The sequence below is a fragment of the Bacillus rossius genome, chromosome 10 (assembly GCF_032445375.1).
Source record: "Bacillus rossius redtenbacheri isolate Brsri chromosome 10, Brsri_v3, whole genome shotgun sequence".
Lineage (NCBI taxonomy): Eukaryota > Metazoa > Arthropoda > Insecta > Phasmatodea > Bacillidae > Bacillus > Bacillus rossius.
This window is the reverse complement of record NC_086337.1, coordinates 53,795,889-53,815,516: the sequence shown is the minus strand read 5'-3', so window position 1 is coordinate 53,815,516 and position 19,628 is coordinate 53,795,889. Positions and strand designations below refer to the sequence as shown.

At 43.6% G+C, this 19,628-nt stretch overlaps 1 protein-coding gene across 1 annotated transcript in view; it reads left to right on the top strand.

Annotated features, from left to right (window-relative positions):
- Positions 1–19,628, top strand: part of LOC134536349 (putative epidermal cell surface receptor) — a 98,255-nt gene that overhangs the window by 58,617 nt on the left and 20,010 nt on the right. The window contains exons 3-7 of the mRNA XM_063376102.1: positions 11,528–11,844; positions 12,517–12,703; positions 14,379–14,502; positions 17,164–17,285; positions 18,382–18,636. Of these exons, the coding sequence (XP_063232172.1) occupies positions 11,528–11,844; positions 12,517–12,703; positions 14,379–14,502; positions 17,164–17,285; positions 18,382–18,636 (1,005 nt within the window). The remainder of the gene's footprint in view (positions 1–11,527; positions 11,845–12,516; positions 12,704–14,378; positions 14,503–17,163; positions 17,286–18,381; positions 18,637–19,628) is intronic.

Sequence of the window (19,628 nt, the reverse complement as noted above, 5' to 3'; positions counted from 1 at the left end):
CGATTATGTTTTTTTACGGGTCGTGTGGTTTGAAGAAAGGAAAGATAAGAAAACACTTCAGCTCGCTCGCATGTCATAATGATTCGATACGCTAATATACGCCTGCTGTACGGGGTTTTAGGTTACACTAGTCCAGCGCATTCCATTCGCTGTGCTGGGAAAACTGTAGCCTCTATTGAAAGCTCAAATGCTGCATTTTTCCTTTAACCACGCTCTGCTACCAACAATTAAATTCTGATCAGAGGCAAAAAAAAAAAAAAAAAGCTCTGAACTGAAAATCATTTAGCAATCGAACAATTTCACCAGTGATTCGATGCGGACTGAATTTAAACTTTTTTTTTTTTTTTTTTAACAGGGACCAATGTCATCAGGATGTTACTTTATAACTGTCGGCCTGATCAACTAGAGAGAATATGTTTGTGTATTTTAATCAATCATGTGAATTCAAAGGCATATGTACTTGTTTTGAGAACTGGCAGGAATAACTTAGCTTAAAAGTGGGTTGGCAAAGATAAGTATCGAATTATAAAACACAGAATTTTTAAATTAACTATGAAGTCAAATGTCTAGTGACACCAAGTTTCTAAATATGTTTTTTATGCTATAGTGTATATTTTTGTCTAAGAATAATCTATGGAAATCCAATATTGTTTCCTTCTCTACCCTAAATCCATCAGTGATTATTTATTGAATTTAAAGTGTTATATGTAGAATATACGTGAGAGTGATAGAAATAAGTGTAACCAGAATCAAGTTTGAAACTTAAACTTTCAATAACAACGTGCACTTGTCAACGCGGTATGTCTCGAGGACACTGCCAAAGATACCATAATTGCAAATAAGGCTAAAACGGGCCTAACTGCAATCATATCTGTACCTGACTCAGTTTGCAAACACTATTAACAGAATTAACGGTATAAATTTTTGTCATCGGCGTCGTGAAAGTGCCAAGCACGCGTTAATGAGCTTGTTTATGCGCATCGTTATCACGCATGATGCCATTCGCGACCCTGTTGATTTTACAATGGCCATCGAGAAGCTTAGTGCTCGAGAAAAAAAAAAAATTGGTTGTCTGTAAAGTCGGTTCACGGACGATAGTTTAACGTAACAACGTCATAACAAAACATTGATGAAATGATTGCATACTTTTATGAATAAAATTGAATCATTTTTATTGAATTATCACTTTTTTGTATGGATACAAAGAAGGAGTGAAATGAAATCTACAATTTAATTGATAAATTTACTTTTATTTTCACTCATTAATTCAAATATTTTATTACTTTAACGAACAGATTATTTTAAGTATAACTTTTATACATGTTTGCTATCTAACTTCTTCCAAGCTGTGTTATTCTGTTAAGGATAGGACGATGATAGGAAAAGTAGGAAACGAATGGGAGTGTTTCAAGTTAATGTGCCTCGAAAAAGTCAAATCGATGGTTGTTCCAATCGAGTGGAAGAGAGATAGATGCGGCGCAAGCGTACAATGAGCGTAACGGGACACCGTGTAACGGGACAATGAGCGTAACGGGACACAGTGTAACGAGATAATTAGCGTAACGGGACACATTGTAACGGGATAATGCGCGTAACGGGACACTTGTTCGTGCGTGCAGCCGGCGTTCATCGATTTATTAGACGTCACGTCAAAAAACTGTAATGGCGTCACGCGGGTGGGTGACTGGGTGGCTGAGTGGATGGGTGGATGGGTGGATGGGCGGATGGGTGGATGGGTGGCTGGGTGGTGAGCTACTTCGCCTTCGCTCCGTCAGCGAGTCCCAGAAACGCCGCGCCAGCTGCGGCAGTTGAACGGGCGGGACACGGCCACTGAAAGAGATGTGCGGTTGAGAAATGCCAAACCTCATAAATTAAGTTCCAAACATAAAAACATAAAAAAAATTTTAAAACAGAATGACTTTAATAAAAAAAGGTAATTTCACAATCATTATTCGTTCAGAATTTATGAAATGGTGTATTAACGGAGTGGTGTATCGAGTATAATTTCAAATTACCTTGGATTTTTTTTAGACAATGTTGAATTATGTTGGTAGCAATGAAATAAGCATGGCGGCCTCGTGCACCTGTGCAGACGTGTGCACGTGTGTATATTTTTTTGCAATTGAAACTGATGTTGTGATCTTTAACACTAACTTTGCAGTTATGCAGTTTTTAAGTTTTGAAACCAAAGTTAAAGCACTTAACATATTGTTTTTTTTGTTGTTCCTTTTTGGAAAATAATCTGAAAAATACAGGCTGAATATTTCCAGCAATGAACGACAAAAAAAAAATCAAGGTGGACAACATTTTCTTTTAAAAAGTTTTCTAATTTTAAGTTGTTAGGTTGGCGATGAATACCACACAGTTAGCTGATTTTCAAAGAAAAAGTAAGAGCGTTAGTTTTGGCATTGAGTTGCGACTCTTTAATTATCTTCCTTCCTCTGTGCTCAGGACGCTGGAAGGCGCGGTGACGAACTCGGGGCCACAAAGGCAGATGAATCCCGGGAATCCGGTACGCCCGATAATTATGGTCATTGAACAGGAATTATGGTACAAAAGATCAGACATTGTCGGGCGCAGAAGGGATTTAGGGAGAAATTATCGTACTTAGTATGTATGCCAAAGGATAAATAATGCTATGCCTCCAATCCATCCACACCCGATAATTATTATTGTCAATGAACGGGAATTATGGTACAAAAGATCAGTGTGAAATTAGTGTTACGAGCTAATGTGGGGAGAACTGGGTTCGTAAGGGACAGCCCAATTAAGTTTGATTAATTACTAAAATTTACATTGATAATAAATAATTGTGCTTAATAATGTCCGATCACAATTCACTAGCGCTTAAAAATGTTTATTCGCAAGTCACGCAGTGTCTGTCAAGTTCCTCACTGGAGCTAGGCTCAACAGTGGTTCGCCCCTCGCCATACTCCTGTCCGCACACACACACACACACACACAGTCTCGCGCCACTCGGTCGCACTCTCTCGATCTCGTCGCTATGCGTCGCGCCACTCTCGAGGGGGGGGGGGGGGGGTCTCTCACCCTCTTTGCCGATGTCGCACTTACATTCGCTCGCGGCAACTCCCGTGGAGGCCGGCGTCGCTGCTTATGTACCTGGGGCGCCCTTCTCGAACCGACGAGATCGCCTGTGACGTGTCGCGTCAATCCCGGGCCCGACCCGACCCGACGCCCGAAAAATCCAGAAAGGCGGCGCCCATTCCCGCCAATTCGCGACCGCGGAATTACCAAGGCCGCTCAGCGATGGATAACAGCTGCCGAGGCAGGACGATGCACGAGGAGCGAAAGGAGGGGGGGGGGGGAGGTATAGCGACAACCCTTGTAATCCGGTCAGGCGCGCGTGGCATGCCTTACGTACGTCAGTGGACGGCGCGTGACACGGCGCGTGACGCTAGTGGCAGTGCAGGGCTGACAGCCTGCTCCTGGCATCGCGGGCTGGTCTCTCGCGTCTGTGACAGTAGCTTGGGAGCAATGCAGTAAATTGTCTCGCGCTTTGCCAATACTAATTGGCCAGAGTTCGTCATATTGTCCTATACCGATATTTGCTGTTAAGTAAATTAGTAGTCAAGTAATTAAAATAATAATTTATAAAGCTACCACCTACCGCCCCAGTTTCTTTGCTAGTAGTTATGGGTCCAACCAACAGATAGCGTCAAGTTCCAGTTTCCACTGTAAGAGTCGCACTTTTATATCTCCCTCCTTGTTCTATGGGAAGAACCCACGGCTGTGAAATTTCACCCGTCTCCCCTCCACACCCCTGCGTCACTTCCTGCGCAACATGCCCGCGCAGCACGTGACGCCCACAGCCGCGCGCATGCGCAGTGCAGGTGTGCTCGTCTCGGCGTGCGTGACTCACCTTGCGTTGCGCTCACTTGCTAGCCTCTCCCTGTTAGGCGAGTTTCGAAGCCGTTACCACGATGCAACATCCGGGAATTTTTGATGTAGTAACATCTCAGCATCTCGTGGGAGTAATTCCGTGAATGGAACAGAAGTCACATGGAACGTAAATGTGTAACCACGGTTTTCGCCATCTGTGGCGGATGGCTCGAATGAAAGTTCACAAAGACAAAGGGAAACTTTACAGTATTAACTGTTTAATGAATTTCAACAAGTTGGGCAATATTTTAATAAAATTCTTGTCGAAAATCAATTCCGAAGCCGTGTTTAAGTTTTTTTAATTTTTTTTTAAAAGTTTTTGTTTCTCTTTTACCGGAGCCGTTTCATTATATAGTTTAAAAATTTCGGCCTGCAAATAGAACGATTCAATAGTCGACGAAGCTGCTCTGGCAGCGAATTCTAGCGACGGGTGCGTAAACTACGTGTGTTTCGCATACCCAGTTGACTTCAACTATAGAACACCCACATATATTCTGAAATCCGACACAAATCTTGCCGCACGCGTTCAGATTTTTTTTTTTTTTCGGGTGAGTTCCGAGTTTTGATCTCGGCCGCCAGTTGGCATTACTGCGCTGCCAGCGATTTTAGTTCGCTCAGAGTTTATCGTTTCCTTTTTTTTATAGCAAGTTAGTTTACAGTTTTACATTTGGTATTTGCAGTAAAACTGTTGGCGTCCGATAATCCGGCAAAGTTGCTAATCCGGCATTGCCGTAGTCCCCGGATTAAAAAAAAAATCTGTCGTCGTACGGAGGATAATGGCGGTAGCTCACAGCCTTTGAAACCCAGGTGCACTTGGGCGGATGTTTGTGGCACACACATACACACACACTCGGGTAAGAACGCTCACGCACGTACACGCACCTATGGTCGAGGCGGCCATTCTCTCTTCCTCCATCTCCCCCTCCTCCTCTCTCTTGTTGCTCCACGGTTCCTATTCAATGTCCTTTCCAACCGCGTCCCTCCCCCTCCTCCGCCTTTTTGTTTCTCCCGTTGCTTTCACAGTCGTGCAGCCAAGCCAGCCTCGTGGCTTCCTTTCCAGTCGTGAGTTGAGATCTCCGGCGAGATGCGTGGGGAACACCGCCCGCAAAAACATTTCATCGAGTGACTCGGTTGCGTCGCGCAGTAAACAGGTGCGCGGAAGCGCACGTGTGTGTGCGTGTGTGTATGTATATATTTATTTTATTATTTATTTATTATTATTTGAGTGCCTACCAACAGTCAGAGCCTTTAACAGGCAGGCACTTAACAAATATTACAAAAAAAAAATAACAATAACATACACAAAACACAATAATAACACAACAATAAAATGGAACAACACAAACATAAACACATGACAAAAGACACTTAAAAAAATATAACTGAATTTGTCAATTTTAAATTAATTCATTATCAATGAAATAACAATAATACATTATTTACATCAGAAATTATCTTAACTGCAAGAAAATTAAGAATTCAAAATGTCTTTCATTGAGATTTTTGCTCTTTTGAAAGGGTCCAAATCGTTCAAAATATCATTACAATGATCAGTACACCGTTTTGATAGCTCATATATATATGGTACCTGCTTGCAAAAAAAGTTTCCGCTCACAAAAAAATATTGAAAAAAATAGTAATTGTAAAACAAACATTCTTCCTTCGTGTTAGCAAAATAAATCTTAAAATCAGTCATGTACATATTTATGTGACATTTAATTCCTCTAAGAGGTTTAAATTAAACTCAAATTAATTTTTTTTACGAATCTAAAAAAAAAACTAAAAACAGGGGAAAAAATAGTTTGCAAGTTTAATATATATATATATATATATATATATATATATATACACACATACATACCATAAATGGTTTAGCTTGTTTGTACTGAAACACAATCGACTGAAAATGGCGCTACTAAAACATGGAGTAGTGTCAACACCCTTGTGTTCGCATGTCTGGACGGACATGCAAATAACGTAATTTAAGGAACTTGTCGAAGTAATCGTGTAAAGGAATAAATGATCCTAGCATATTTGCCGGAGAGATTTCGGTAAGCTGTGGGAATAAAAAAATAAGAATGTCCCCTTGCCTCTCCCCCCCCCCTCCCCCCTTCCCAAATTGGACGGGGGAAAATTAAAATTAAAATCGTGACTGACTTTTTGTCGAATTCGTTGACGAGGACAATGTTTATGGCCATTTTTCAAAACTTTACAAAGTTCACCCTTTGTAGAGATTTCAGGAAGTTCTTCACAGCCTGTCGCACCTCGTCTTTCGAGGCACGAGACAGCACGCACCCCCGGTTGTGACAATGCTTCCAACACACGTTACTCTGCTGTGCTGGTCTGCGCTCGACCGAGCTCCAACACGTTCATGTGTTCATGTTCTCTCTGCGCATGCGTCATTCTTCCCCCTCCCGTCCTACATCCGGGAATGATTTCAGTTTGTTCCGGCAATTCGTTTTCTTACTTTGATGTTGAACAACTTCTTTGTCCGGGGGGGGGGGGGGGGGGAACTCGTTTTCAGAACATCCCACGTAATCGCCACAATTTGGTCCAGTGTTTTTTTGTTTTTTTTTAATTTTTTACTTGCTTGTTATTTGCTTCTAATTTATAAAGGAAAAAAAAATGACACAATTCAAAAATCCTGTGAATTGATTAAACGGTTGCAATCCAGCCAATCTTAAAATAACAACGAGGATTTTGCAAATGTATATACTTACCGGTTTTTGATTTTATACTCGGAAGTGGACGAGATGACGTTCAGCTGTAGATATAAACAATTCATTTGGGGTTTGTGGAAGGGAAGGGGGGAGGGAGGTGGAGAAATTAACGATGTGCGTTGCGCTGGCGGCTGCAAGGCGAACCAGAGCCGCTAACACGTGACTTCCAAAGGCGGGACGGGCAGTTCGACGCAGGTACAGATCGCCTCTCCGAAGGAACCAGTTCTGGCGTCCGCATCCTGAAGTAGTAGTGACGAAGGTATTCGCGCGCTAGGAGGTACGCACGGCTGTTTCTTCTTTTTTTTATTATTGTTGCCTGCGTGAAGGTCATTACAGGCGTAACCTTGAACGTGGCAAAAAAAAAAAAAAAGGAACTGGGGAGATCCAGGTACCTTGCCTTCTTTTCGATCCGAACTCGCAGTGACTTGTGGATTAAAATTATCATTCAATAGAATTCTTTGCCGATTAAATGATTCGTGAAAAATCATCTTCTCTTACATTTTGAAAGAACTGCGGTAGTAATCAAAAATAATAAAACTGGCTCATAACATCAAGGTCCCTGCAGAAAAAAAAAAGGACTCATGCACAGATCGTAACTTACGGGAAAAAATTAAAAAAAAAAATTAGAGAATCTGTCAATAATTTTAATACTTTCTCGAGAAGACTTTTGATTTGGATTCAGTTGTTGTTGTTTTCGGCTTTAGAGGCAACACGTAAGCTTGTTAGGATTCGTCTAGTAGTTCGCAACATGGACGAGTAAATTATTCAAGGTCACAAGTGTATTATATAGGTAACAAACACCTTCTTGTTATCATTTCGCTTAACGAGCTTATGGAAAGAAAAAAATTGGTTGTCTGTATAGTCGGTTTACGGACGATAGTATAACGTGACAACGTCATAACAAAACATTGATGAAATGATTGCATAGTTTTATGAATAAAATTGAATCATTTTTATTGAATTACCACTATTTTGTATGGATACAAAGAAGGAGTGAAATGAAATCTACAATTTAATTGATACATTTACTTTTATTTGCACTCATTAATTCAAATATGTTTATTAGTTTAACGAAGAGATTATTTTAACTATAACTTTTATACATGTTTGCTATTTAACTTCTTCCAATCTGTGTTATTCTGTTAAGGATAGGACGATGATAGGAAAAGTAGGAAACGAATGGAGTGTTTCAGGTTTAATGTGCCTCGAAAAAGTCAAATCGATGGTTGTTCCAATCGAGTGGAAAAGAGATAGATGCGGCGCAAGCGTACAATGAGCGTAACGGGACAAGGCGTAACGGGACAAGGCGCAACGGGACAAGGCGTAACGGGACGAGTCATCCTTTTTCGTGCGTGCAGCCGGCGTTCATCGATTTATTAGACGTTGTCACGTCAAAATTTATCCTGAATGGTTGCCGGCTGTAGCGAGAGCGAGCCAGGCAGATGTTATTTAACTCCTGAGCAGATGTGGTCGAAGATGACTTCGAAGAAAATTGAATACAAACGTTCAGATCAACCATAGAACGCACTGCACTGAACTAAACACGCCTCAATTTATTGTCATGAAAGACATTTCGAGGAGTATGTCTGGACTGGCAGGCTGGTATTCCAAGAGCGAGTTGAGTTTCTTCTTCTGCCTTCGTTTGACTAGTTAACTTGAAATGCGCAAGACGAACTCAAGTTAGCTCCCGAGTTGGTGAACTATGCGTGGTTCATATCAGAGACGAAGATGGCGTCTAACATAACATGAACAGTTTATCATTCTCAAGTTTCAGTATGTATTTTTTTTTTTTTTTACGTTTTTCTTCTACTCTTTTTGAGTTGAAAGTTAATTAAATTCGTTTATGTTTTTAACAAATCGTTGCCAAAACTCTGAAGCAGTATTATGCACAAACAAAAGCTGAAGCTAATGGACGCTGGGAAGGGGGGGGGGGGGGGGGGGGAAGAGTTTTGCGCTTGAGTTTTAACTGACACAGGTGTCATCTCTCGAAAGGTATGGTTGTACGTTGTATACTGCCTTTATTTTGGCCTATATGCATACAATAAGCAGCAAACTTTAAAATATACAGAACAATTTTTCCATAAAACATAGTTTTTTTTAAACGTTTACGTGTATCAACTCCGTTCCTTCCACAGCCACGCGTAGGCCTGCCCCTTCAGTGAGGGAATTCTTGATTATAGGGAAGCCCGCCCCCCCCCCCCCCCCGGCCTATTTACGCCCCTGGAGAATGTGTCCACAATGACTCGATGTTTTGCTGACGCATCGTCCGAGGCGTCATTGCGACGCCTGCCTGACCGACGGGCAAATGTAAGAGCTCTTCACTCTCTTTCCGTGTGTGCGACGAGGAATTTTCCACCCGATGGGGAGGAGGAATCTTTTATTAGAGATGAGGCGGTCGGGAGAACTGGCTGAGTCGACGTAGGCTGCGAGTTGCGACACTCCTCCAGAGATGGCGCTGCAGGCTGGGCGCATCTGATATACTCTTGCAATGTTTACGAGCTTCCCGTCGGAAGCTGTTCAAGCAGCCTCGAACAGACCAGGACTCGTAACTCCTTGATATTCTTCACGTGCGTTCGTGGACTTTGTGACGGCGAAATTGCGCCACTTTGCATCTGCCTCAAGTGGTCCTGATTCTTACCCAACAACTAAATACGGCATTTAAAAAACGTCGATCGTTATTTATAAAAAATACACATATGTCTCGGTTCTTTTTTTAAAACTAGTAGTTTGATTCAGTTACGACTAATCTTAACGAGCGTATATTCCGCCCATTTTTTTTGCAGTGAAAAAAAAAATTATCTTGCACCCTTCGTGATGAAGTACTAAATGCATTTATTTCTCATTAGTTTCACCCACCATCCGCTTCGAGGTTGACATATATGTCACCCTTCCCCACCCTTCTAGGTAGGTTTAAACTTTTCCTAGTATTTTTTCAGCGTTATTACGCGCAAAATGAAAATCACAGTCGTAAGCCTTATTTTATTAGCAAATATATTAAAGTGTTTATTACAACTATGTAACTAAACAACTACCATACACAGGTACAGAGCAACACATGACTAGAGACAGGAAAAATTCGCGAATTCATTTCGCGATAGGCTAAAATACAAATAGTTATGCCTCAGTGCTGCCTCTGCTATCGGCTCACAACTCACCTCCGCCAATGAGTGGGTGGCATTTGACCGAGTGTACGTAAAACTGTGGAGTTCATCCTGCAGGTCATTGAACCCGCGAATTTTTCCTGTCCCTACACATGACAATTCCACCAGCCCATGGCAACGTCCGTCATGCTTCCAACTTGTGTGAAATCCTGGCGTCACCTCACAAGGGTGGAGGGGGTGAGAGGGGAGGTCCACTGTAGGGCCACCCTTGTGCGCGACAAGTAATGGACTAATTACATTCATTATTTTGGACATACACCATTGCTAGTTTACACTGCATGTCATAAGGGAAAAACCCCCGAAGAACAGACAAAGAAAGATGAGTACATAAACACGTAGAAAACAATCCAAAAAACAGCCGCTGTCAAATGTTGTGACAGCACACAGAATTAAGTGAAAGGAATTAGAATAGTATCGCAGCACAGACGAACACATTAAGGTAACAACAATCAATAAATACATTCAAACGACTTTGAACAAAACATTGACAGATGATGATAAAAAAAAAGAGGTATTCTGACAACACGACGACGACAGCGTATACGAACACAACAGTTGCGACGTTTCGGTGACTGAGATCTGTTCTCGTCACCAGGCACAAACAGACTGAAATATCAGCAATGGTGGATTGCCAAAATAATGATTTCAACCAACCTCCCCGATTGCAAGAATAATTTAGAGAGCGTAATGCACTAGTAAAGCGGTTCCCAAAACGGTGGGTCGCGACTCGATCCTAAAACTATCAGAAACCATCAGGAAAGATAAGAAAAATCGAAACAAATCGAATTGTGTGCAAACACATATCTATTGTTAAATAAATGACTGTTTTGCTACAAAGTGCTTATATTTTGTCAACCATTTTCTAATCAGAACACAAATTGTATATCAATAATCAATCAGTATATTAAAAAAGGATATATATATATATTGTTACGATTATTAAAACAATAATCGTCGTGGGAAAACTACCGGGTTCGTAAATGGATAGCCCAATTAAACATTTTTACTACATAGTTTTATTGATTGCCAATATTTACATCACTAACAAAATAATCTTCTAAAAATGCCTAGTAATCAGTTACACTTGAAAATGTTTATTCTCCAGTCACTCGGTTTTTACACACCTCACACCTCGCGGGGGGGGGGGGGGGGGGGGGGGGTGAGGAGCGACAATCACTGTAATCTATCAGGCGCGCGCGGAACGTCTCACGTTGCGGCGGCCACGTGATATCAGTGGCCGTGCGGCGGCCGCCAGCCAGCTCCGAACCTGCACGCGCCGCGGCCTTGCTCACGTTCGTAACAATATGTAATATTTGATTGTAAATTATATATACATAAGGAAGGGATACGATGCAAATAAGGGTTTTTTTTTTTTTTTACTTCACCATGGACCGATGGACCGTGGAGGTATTCCTATAAGTAGGGACACCTGCATTCCGCGATTTCATTTCATGTCAAGGTATTTCACAAAACACTGTAGCTTTTTCTAAGAGTCATGGCAAATTGTGAGGGCGCAGCAGTACGGTGACCACATTCTCATTGGGCCCCCGTCAAGAGCGGGTCGACACCTCTCACCGACCTCAGCCAATAACCACAGGAGAAAAGCTACAGTATTTTGGACACGAAATGTATTCGCGAAATACAGGTGTCCCTACCTATAAGGGAAAGGTGGGTCGCCAGCTGAAAAAAAGGTTTGGTAACCACTGCGACTATAGCGTGTTTTTTTCTCCTCCTCTGTCGTTGTAGCGAGCAAGCCGGACAACTCCAGCTCGACGACGCCGCCGCCGACGACGACGGAGAGGGTCGCCGCGAACTCCACCGCGAACTCCACGACGACGCCGCCTACGACGCCGCCGTCAGCAGGGACGTCCCCGGCGACGGCGGGCGAGGGCCGCGCCATGGGGCTGGACGCCGGCGCCGCGACGCCCCCCTCCTCCTCCTCGGAGCGCGGGTCCCTGCAGGACCTGTCCCTGGACGACATCGACATCTCGGCCATGACGACCTCGACCTCGACCCCGCCGGCGAGGAACGACTCGTGCGAGGACGGCGGCCGGACCTACAAGGTGGGCGATGCGGCCGACAACAGGGCCTGGGGGGACGCGCGCCTCTGACACCATCTCCAGTGACAGTGTTCCAATATTCCCACTTCCCGACCAAACCCGAAACACCCCGGTCCTCAGAAGCCATCTCCTTATCCCGAAGTTACGGATCCAATTTGTCGACTTCCCTTACCTACATTAGTCTGTTTATCGGCTAGAGGCTCTTGACCTTGGAGACCTGCCAACAATCCCAACTACTTTCCCTTGCGGCGGGAAGAAGGATAACGTAATTTGGCTCATTATGGTGTCCCCTCCTTTTCCCCTTTTTCCCAACAATATATCACAATGTTTGTACCAATTTATTTTTTTCGGTTGTGCAAAACTTTATAATTTGGCACAACAACCTCCAACCACCCCCAAGATTGAAGTAGCTTGGCTTCTAAGGTTGTAGCCTGGTGTCCTTTGGCGAATAATTTCACCAAACGTTTTCGGGTCGACATTGCAGTCGCCATCATCGAGGAGCAGTTGGGTTTACTTGCTCCCTGATGATGGCACTGCAATGCTGGGAGGCTGGGAAGCTGGATGGATGGGAGGCTGGGAGTTTGGAGGTCTCGGCTGGGAGACAGGGAGGCTGGGAGGCTGGGAGGCCGGGAGACCGGGAGGCCGGGAGTGCTGGAGGCGTGGTCCGGGCCGCAGGTGGGCGAGCACTTCCACCGCGGCTGCGAGGCGGCCTGCTCGTGCGAGGCCGGGGGACAGCTGCGGTGCGCGCCGCGCTGCGACGGGCCCTTCTTCCGGCGCGGCCTGGACCAGCGCGACCCCGCCTGCGTGGAGAAGCCCGTCGACGACCCCTGCTGCGCCATCCTCGTGTGCTCGCACGACACGGGTGAGCGCCGTGCATGTGTGCCACTGGGTCACCCTCCTCCTGTTCCTCCTCCTGCTCCAACTAACTGTCCTTGCCTGCTTGCCGTCTGGGTTGCAGCCGCGGCCAAGGCGAAGATATCACCGACGTTTCGGTCGCCATCACCAGGGAGCAGTTACCTACTCGCCTTCTACGCGGCTACAACCCAGAACCCAAGCAACTCCACAGTATACTTAGACTAATATTTTGTAGTACCCATTAAACTTACATATTTTTTTAAAAATCTCAATGTTTTATTTTAGTCGAGAGGAAGAAGGAATTGACAACGGAAATAGATTTAGCTCAAAAGTCTCGCCGACACCCCTGGGGTCTCGCCAGAGACAACGAGGGGCCGACGAGACGAGACGAGAAACGGGAGCACCCCGAGGAAACCATACCAGACACCACGCGGCAACGTCCGTCACGTTCCCCCCCCCCCCCCCTTCAGCTCCGGGGTCGACCTCGGCGGCAGTGGAGAGGTCCATGGGTCAGATCCGCAGTCTTCCAACAATACGTTCAAGGAACAGACCAACCTCCCACCCATAAGTGGAACACGTGGTGTCACGCCATCTTGTTCATTTAATATTCTTGTGTTTTATAACGGATATTGATTTGTTTCTTTGTATTGTTTTTTTAAATCGTGTTTATTCTGCCCCTATATTTTGTTATTTTTTTTGCTTAATTGTGTCAGTTTTTTATCTATTTTCTTCGGTCACTGCTAATATGTGGCACGCTCACCTTACGCAGGTATGTTTGGTCAACTGCAGATGTGCCTACCTGCTGGTAGTGCTCGCCTGATATGGTCACCGAGTTATTCGTAGCGACCTCTTTGTCCTTGTCTGTGCCGTTTCGAAATAAATAAATAAATAAATAAATAATTAATTGAGGGTTTACTCTGTAATATCCTCAACAGATATTCATATGCTAAATAACACCTGAAAGCGGTGGAAAATAATAATACTTTTTTTTTTAATATCAGGAGCGTACTCAGAATTTCACTGAATAAATAAAAGGGGGTTGGGGGGTTGGGGGGCAGTGTAGCATATAAACATTTTTTTCAGCTGTTTGATTTCAAATTATTTCAATTTTTTTTGGAAAGTAGTGAAGATGGATATATCCCCTCATATCTCTCCCTCTTTTTTTTTTTTTGCGTTCGCCCCGGCATAATATGACAATTTGGTAATTAACTAATGCGTATATTTGTGACTTGGAAACAATAAATTACAAAAGAGTTATGAAGCGAACGAGAATAAAATGAAATCGCGAAGTCATGTAGCATTAAGCCTCGGCAGATGGCCGTTGCGGATTTGGGGGGGGGGGGGGGGGAGGAGCTGAATTGTTGCCCCTTGGAAGGGCAGCCCTTAAGGATTTTTCTGGCAATGGTTTATTTGTACAGCGACTGTAAGGGCAGCCCATCCAATTTCTGAAAACATGTTTCTTTAAGTGTTTAAATAATCCTGAAAACTTGCTCCTTGGAAGGGCAGCCCTTCAGGATTTTTCTGACAGTGGTTAGTTTAGGTTAGGTTACGTTAGGTTAGGTTAGGTCACTTTACAAACTAACCACTGTCAGAAAAATCCTGAAGGGCTGCCCTTCCAAGGGGCAGCATTTCAGTCGCCCCGTGGATGGAGTTGGGCGAGGGTGGTCGTGGCGTGTGCGCAGAGGTGGAGCCGCTGGAAGGGTGCGTGCACAAGAACCAGTCCTACCAGCGCGGGGAGGTCATCAAGGACGGCTGCGAGGCGGTGTGCAAGTGCGGCGAGGCGGGCCGCGTCGTCTGCAAGCCGCGGTGAGTCAGAGTCAGAGTCCTCTCCACCGCGATCCGTTCCCAACCTCCAGTCAACAAACTGCTACAATGATTGTTTTTGATTCGTACAACATTTTGGTGTTGAGAAAACCATTTAACGTATTTTTTTTTGTAGTGAAACTTCTTTTGCCGAGAGGGTTACAATTATTTTCGAGCGTTCCGAAAATTCCGAACGCATGAGGAGGATAGATAGTTAGGTACGTGGTTGCAGTGACGTAGCTAAGGTGACTGGCACCACTGGCCAGAATTGAAAATGGCGCCCCCTCTTGGATTAAAAGAAGGGGGCGGGGGGTTCAGTAACGCGAAACCGTCGCGGCGGCGGCCCCCCCCCCCTTCCCCCTGCCACCCGCTTGCTACGCCACTGCGAGATGGGGGATACGGCAGGGGAGAGGTACAAATGACGCAACATATACTTACATACTTGCCTACTTTTACTCGTGCATACTGGTGCAACAGCATAATTTAGCGCTCGCATACTTGCATATGCAATCTTGAACTGACTGATTAATAGGTTATGTTTAAGATATCTGATATATATACATACATATGCAAGTATGCGAGCGCTAAATTATGCTGTTGCACCAGTATGCACGAGTAAAAGTAGGCAAGTATGTAAGTATATGTTGCGTCATTTGTACCTCTCCCCTGCCATATATATATATATATATATATATATATATATATATATATATATATATATATATAATCTGCGACCTCAGTCAAAGAGAATTGTTTCCTATACCTAATAATGATATTGATATAATAAGCAAGAAGTTTCACTTCTGTCGAAGCTTGGACTCTACGTGTGTGTATATATATATATATAAAATTATATATATATATATATATATATATATATATAATTATTTATATATATATATATATATAAAGGTGCGATTCAACTAATGTTACACTCGGAGTCCTTGAATTTTTAAATCGCGCTCGTCAAAAGATCGTTGTGTTTTTTAAAGGACCTAGATCCTGAACCGAAGAATTTTGATGGGAAACCTAGATCCTGATATTGTCCGGGACAAAACAAAATTTCTTTGTTTTAATGCTGTGTGGTTGGTGGTGTCAGAATCGTTAATGACCGATTTTAGAGAAAAAGAGGAAAGAAAGAAATTATAAATTAAACCCGAGAGTGAAATATCTGTTTACTTCTGTACGCCTTGGTCGTAGCCTCAGACGTAGCGCTAACACGTACCGGCACTGCACGTGTGCGGAAAGGAAAGGTGATACCGAGCGCAGGCCTTCCCCCTCCACGCGCTCCTTTGCACCGCCATCTTGGTTGTGGCCAGAGCTCTTCTTCCAAGCGCTATCCATCTCATTTGCGTCTCGCGCGAACCTTTGTTATTGTTGGTGCGTTATTATGTGTGCTATATATGGTTAAAATGCCCAATTGTGCAGTGTACGGACGTTACGATCACTATATAAATAAAGTTTAAAAAAATTAAACTAAAAAAAAAAATACACATTAAGTACTCGATTGGAGCGGTAATGCAGGTGAGCCTTCTTTTGTTCAAGCGATTCTCACTTGTTTTCTACCTTTAGTTTCGCTAACCGTGTTGAATAACTGTCGGTTTTTGTGTGTGTGTTAAAATGGAATGTGTGTAAATCCTGAGATCCTGGTCGAAGAGGGCCGGACAGACGAGGTTGCACTGAACTGCAGGCTCTATGGTGATTGTTGGCAGTGAGTCCACGGGTTGCCTTCTTTTCACAGACGAGAGAGCCACACCCGAAGTTCCCCGAAGTTCATGCTCGCTTTTTTTTCCCGTTCTATCTCATTGTATAAACCGACGTGGCATTAAATTTTGCGGTCGATTAGGATAGGTTAGCTACATTATAAATACTTTAAAACATTGTGGATGGTTGGTTATATTAGGTAAGTATAGCTACATAAAAAATACTGTAAAATCATTTTATGGTTGCTTAGCAAATAACTTTTTAATATGTAGCTATCCAGCGCTAGGAAACCGTTTACATGATTTCACAGTATCTTTAATGTAGCTATCCTAACCAAATCAACCGTCCACAATGTTTTAAAGTATTTACAATGTAGCTAACCTAACCTAATTGACCATTAGTTATCATGAGTTACAATGAACAAAAAAAATCGAAGATGCACGATCGGACGTTTGGCTCTCTCGTCTGTGGAAAGAAGGCTTCCCGGTGATTGTTGGCAGTGCTCGTGGAGAGGGGTGGAGGGGACGTGTGTTGAACCTTTGAATATATATACTGTATAGAAGTCGCGAGTGGATAGGATTTACTCTACGTTTTTCATAATCGTATGATGAGCAGCTTGGGAACTTCACCGCTGCAGTGCGCTGTCGTAACGCCCTGTATCGTCTTAGTTGTTATTTACACGTTAGAGCGCAGCGCTGTCGCCTGCTGTCATACCCCGCACCCCTCATCCATCATTCACTGCAGCTCAACGTCGTTCAACAGGAGGGGGAAGGGGTGTTTGAAGAGTTCGTCACTTGTCCGCTTGGGACCACCACAAGTCGATGCCCTAGAGATGGTGGCGATTGCGGCGGTGAATTAACCAACTACCTCAAAACCGTATTAGAAATTTTAACCTGGGCTGGCGACTTCTATACAGTATATATATTCAAAGGTTGAACGCTCGACGGGGCGTGTGCGCAGGTGCCCGCCGGCGGCCAGCAACTCGTCGGACCGCTGCGTGTCTGTGCCCGACCCGGCGGACTCGTGCTGCTCCGTGCTGCTGTGTGACGTCACGCTGCACGACCAGGACGCCGGCAAGGCGGGTGAGCCTCCCCCTCCTCCCCCTGGTCGCTAGTTCTTCTTTGGCATAACATTTGTTTAAGTGACAATTCAAATAGAGACAAATTAGAACCTCAGTAAAAATTACCTAACGGCGAACTTAATTTTCTAGGGGCACATCATGCTCATTTTAAGTATTTTTTTTAATACTTTGACATTCATAATAAATTTTTTTTATTATGATTACCAACATTGATAACATCCACTGTACATATATTTTTTTGTTATATTGGTCGTTATTATTTACGCTTTGCTGAATATTCGTAGACAATCACGACTCGAGATGGCTGCGCGTGCACATTAGTACGACCAACTGTCAACAGGTGGTGTTTATAGCACGCGCACACACACGCACACGTACGTGTGAGACATAACAAGTGTTTCTTAAGTATGTAGTTTAAACAAAAATGTTTGAATACTTTGCTATTTGCTAGTGAACCAAGATTATTCTTCCGTATTGTTGTCCAACGTATGTGAATTTTTTTCACGTAAAATTTACGAAAATTATCCATGGGTAATTTGTACCTAGCGTTTCTCCGTAAATATAAGGATATGTTTATATGAGTGTAGCGCCCCCGCGTCTTTAGAGCTCTTGGGTCCTGCCACACGGTCAACTTATTAACCCCAAGTCAAATATCGTAATAACACTGGCCAGTTAGCATCGGCGAAGCGCAAGACACTTTTTTTATGTTGTTTCCCGGGAAGCCTTCTTTTCACAGACGAGAGAGCCAAACGCCCGATCGTGCATCTTCGGTTTTTTTTTTGGTTCATTGTAAATAAATATGGCGGTGTTGATAAAAGGATACTAATGGTCAATTAAGTTAGGTTAGCTACATTATAAATACTTTAAAACATTGTGGACGGTTGATTTGGTTAGGATAGCTACATTAAAGATACTGAAATCATGTAAACTTAGGGGAACTTCGGGTGTGGCTCTCTCGTCTGTGAAATGAAGGCTTCCCTTGTTTCCCACTCCACGCTGCTAGATGTCACTACCGTGATAAGTTTCGCAAGTAGTTAGACTCCGCGCCGCCAGGTTCGCCGGCGTCACCCAGAGCGTCTCGCGCGACGTGTCGGCAGGCTCGGAGCAGCAGGCCCTGCAGCCGCTGGCGGCGGAGGCGCTGAACGGGTCGGCGGTGCGCCTGAGCCTGCCCGGGGGAGGCCCCGCCAACCTGTCCGTGGAGCTGAGCGAGGACCAGCAGAGCTGGGCGCGGCGCGACCCGGGCCCGGGCCTCGTCGTGGCGGGCCTCACGGCCGGCCGCAAGTACTACGTGCGCGCCCGGGCCGGCGGCGCCGTCAGCAACACGGCCGAGGTGTGGCTGCCTGCCCCTCCAGGTGCGGATCGCAGTGCACTGAGCGTACCAACATGGCGGCCGTTCGTTTACGAGCGTACCAACATGGCGGCCGTTCGTTCACGAGCGTACCAACATGGCGGCCGTTCGTTTACGAACGTACCAACATGACGGCCGTTCGTTTACGAGCGTACCAACATGGCGGCCGTTTGTTTACAAGTGCATCTGAGATAAATGTCAACTCATATCATTACACGAAGATTCGTTTTGGATTTTTCATACACTAAAAAAACAACATATTAACCAGTAATGTTTCTATCTTTAGTTTCTTCCGAACAGCTTTAACTGCAGTCGTTAATAAAAAGCAGGCTTGAACAGCCGATAAAGATATAAACAAACGTCCGCCATATTGGTATGCGAAAATAAGAAAAATAAAAAAAATAAGGGGAGAAAAAGGCTTCACGTCTGACGGCTAATTCTCCATCTGTATCCCTTCTTAATCTCTGTCCACCTCCTCGGGATCCTAAACAATCTTAACACTACCGCCAACTCAAGGGGAAAAAAAATGGGGGTGTTAGAAGATGTACTTACTTGGGGTAATCAATAACTGACTTTAGTGTTTCATGCAAATAATAAAATGATTGTAGTGATATTATAGATACGGTTGGTAAAGTATAAATTAAATCAATTTAAGAAATTTAAATAAATACTCGGTGTTCAAAATTAATATAATGAGTATACAATTAATTATTTAATTCAGTAAAATAATCTTTATAGATCTTAATTAATAATATAGATAGTAAATAATAATTAATAAATATAAATTACATATAATTCAAATTAATTATATACCTACATGTGAATGTAACCTCGCTTAATAAATACACTTGAAAAAATTTATACCTACACAATTTATATCACTAATATTCACAATAAATAAATGTTTTTAATGATATGGACTCATATTCAATATCAATCACTACAGTATAAGATTTAAAAGCCACACCAGTGGAAATAAAAAGTTTGAAGATGACT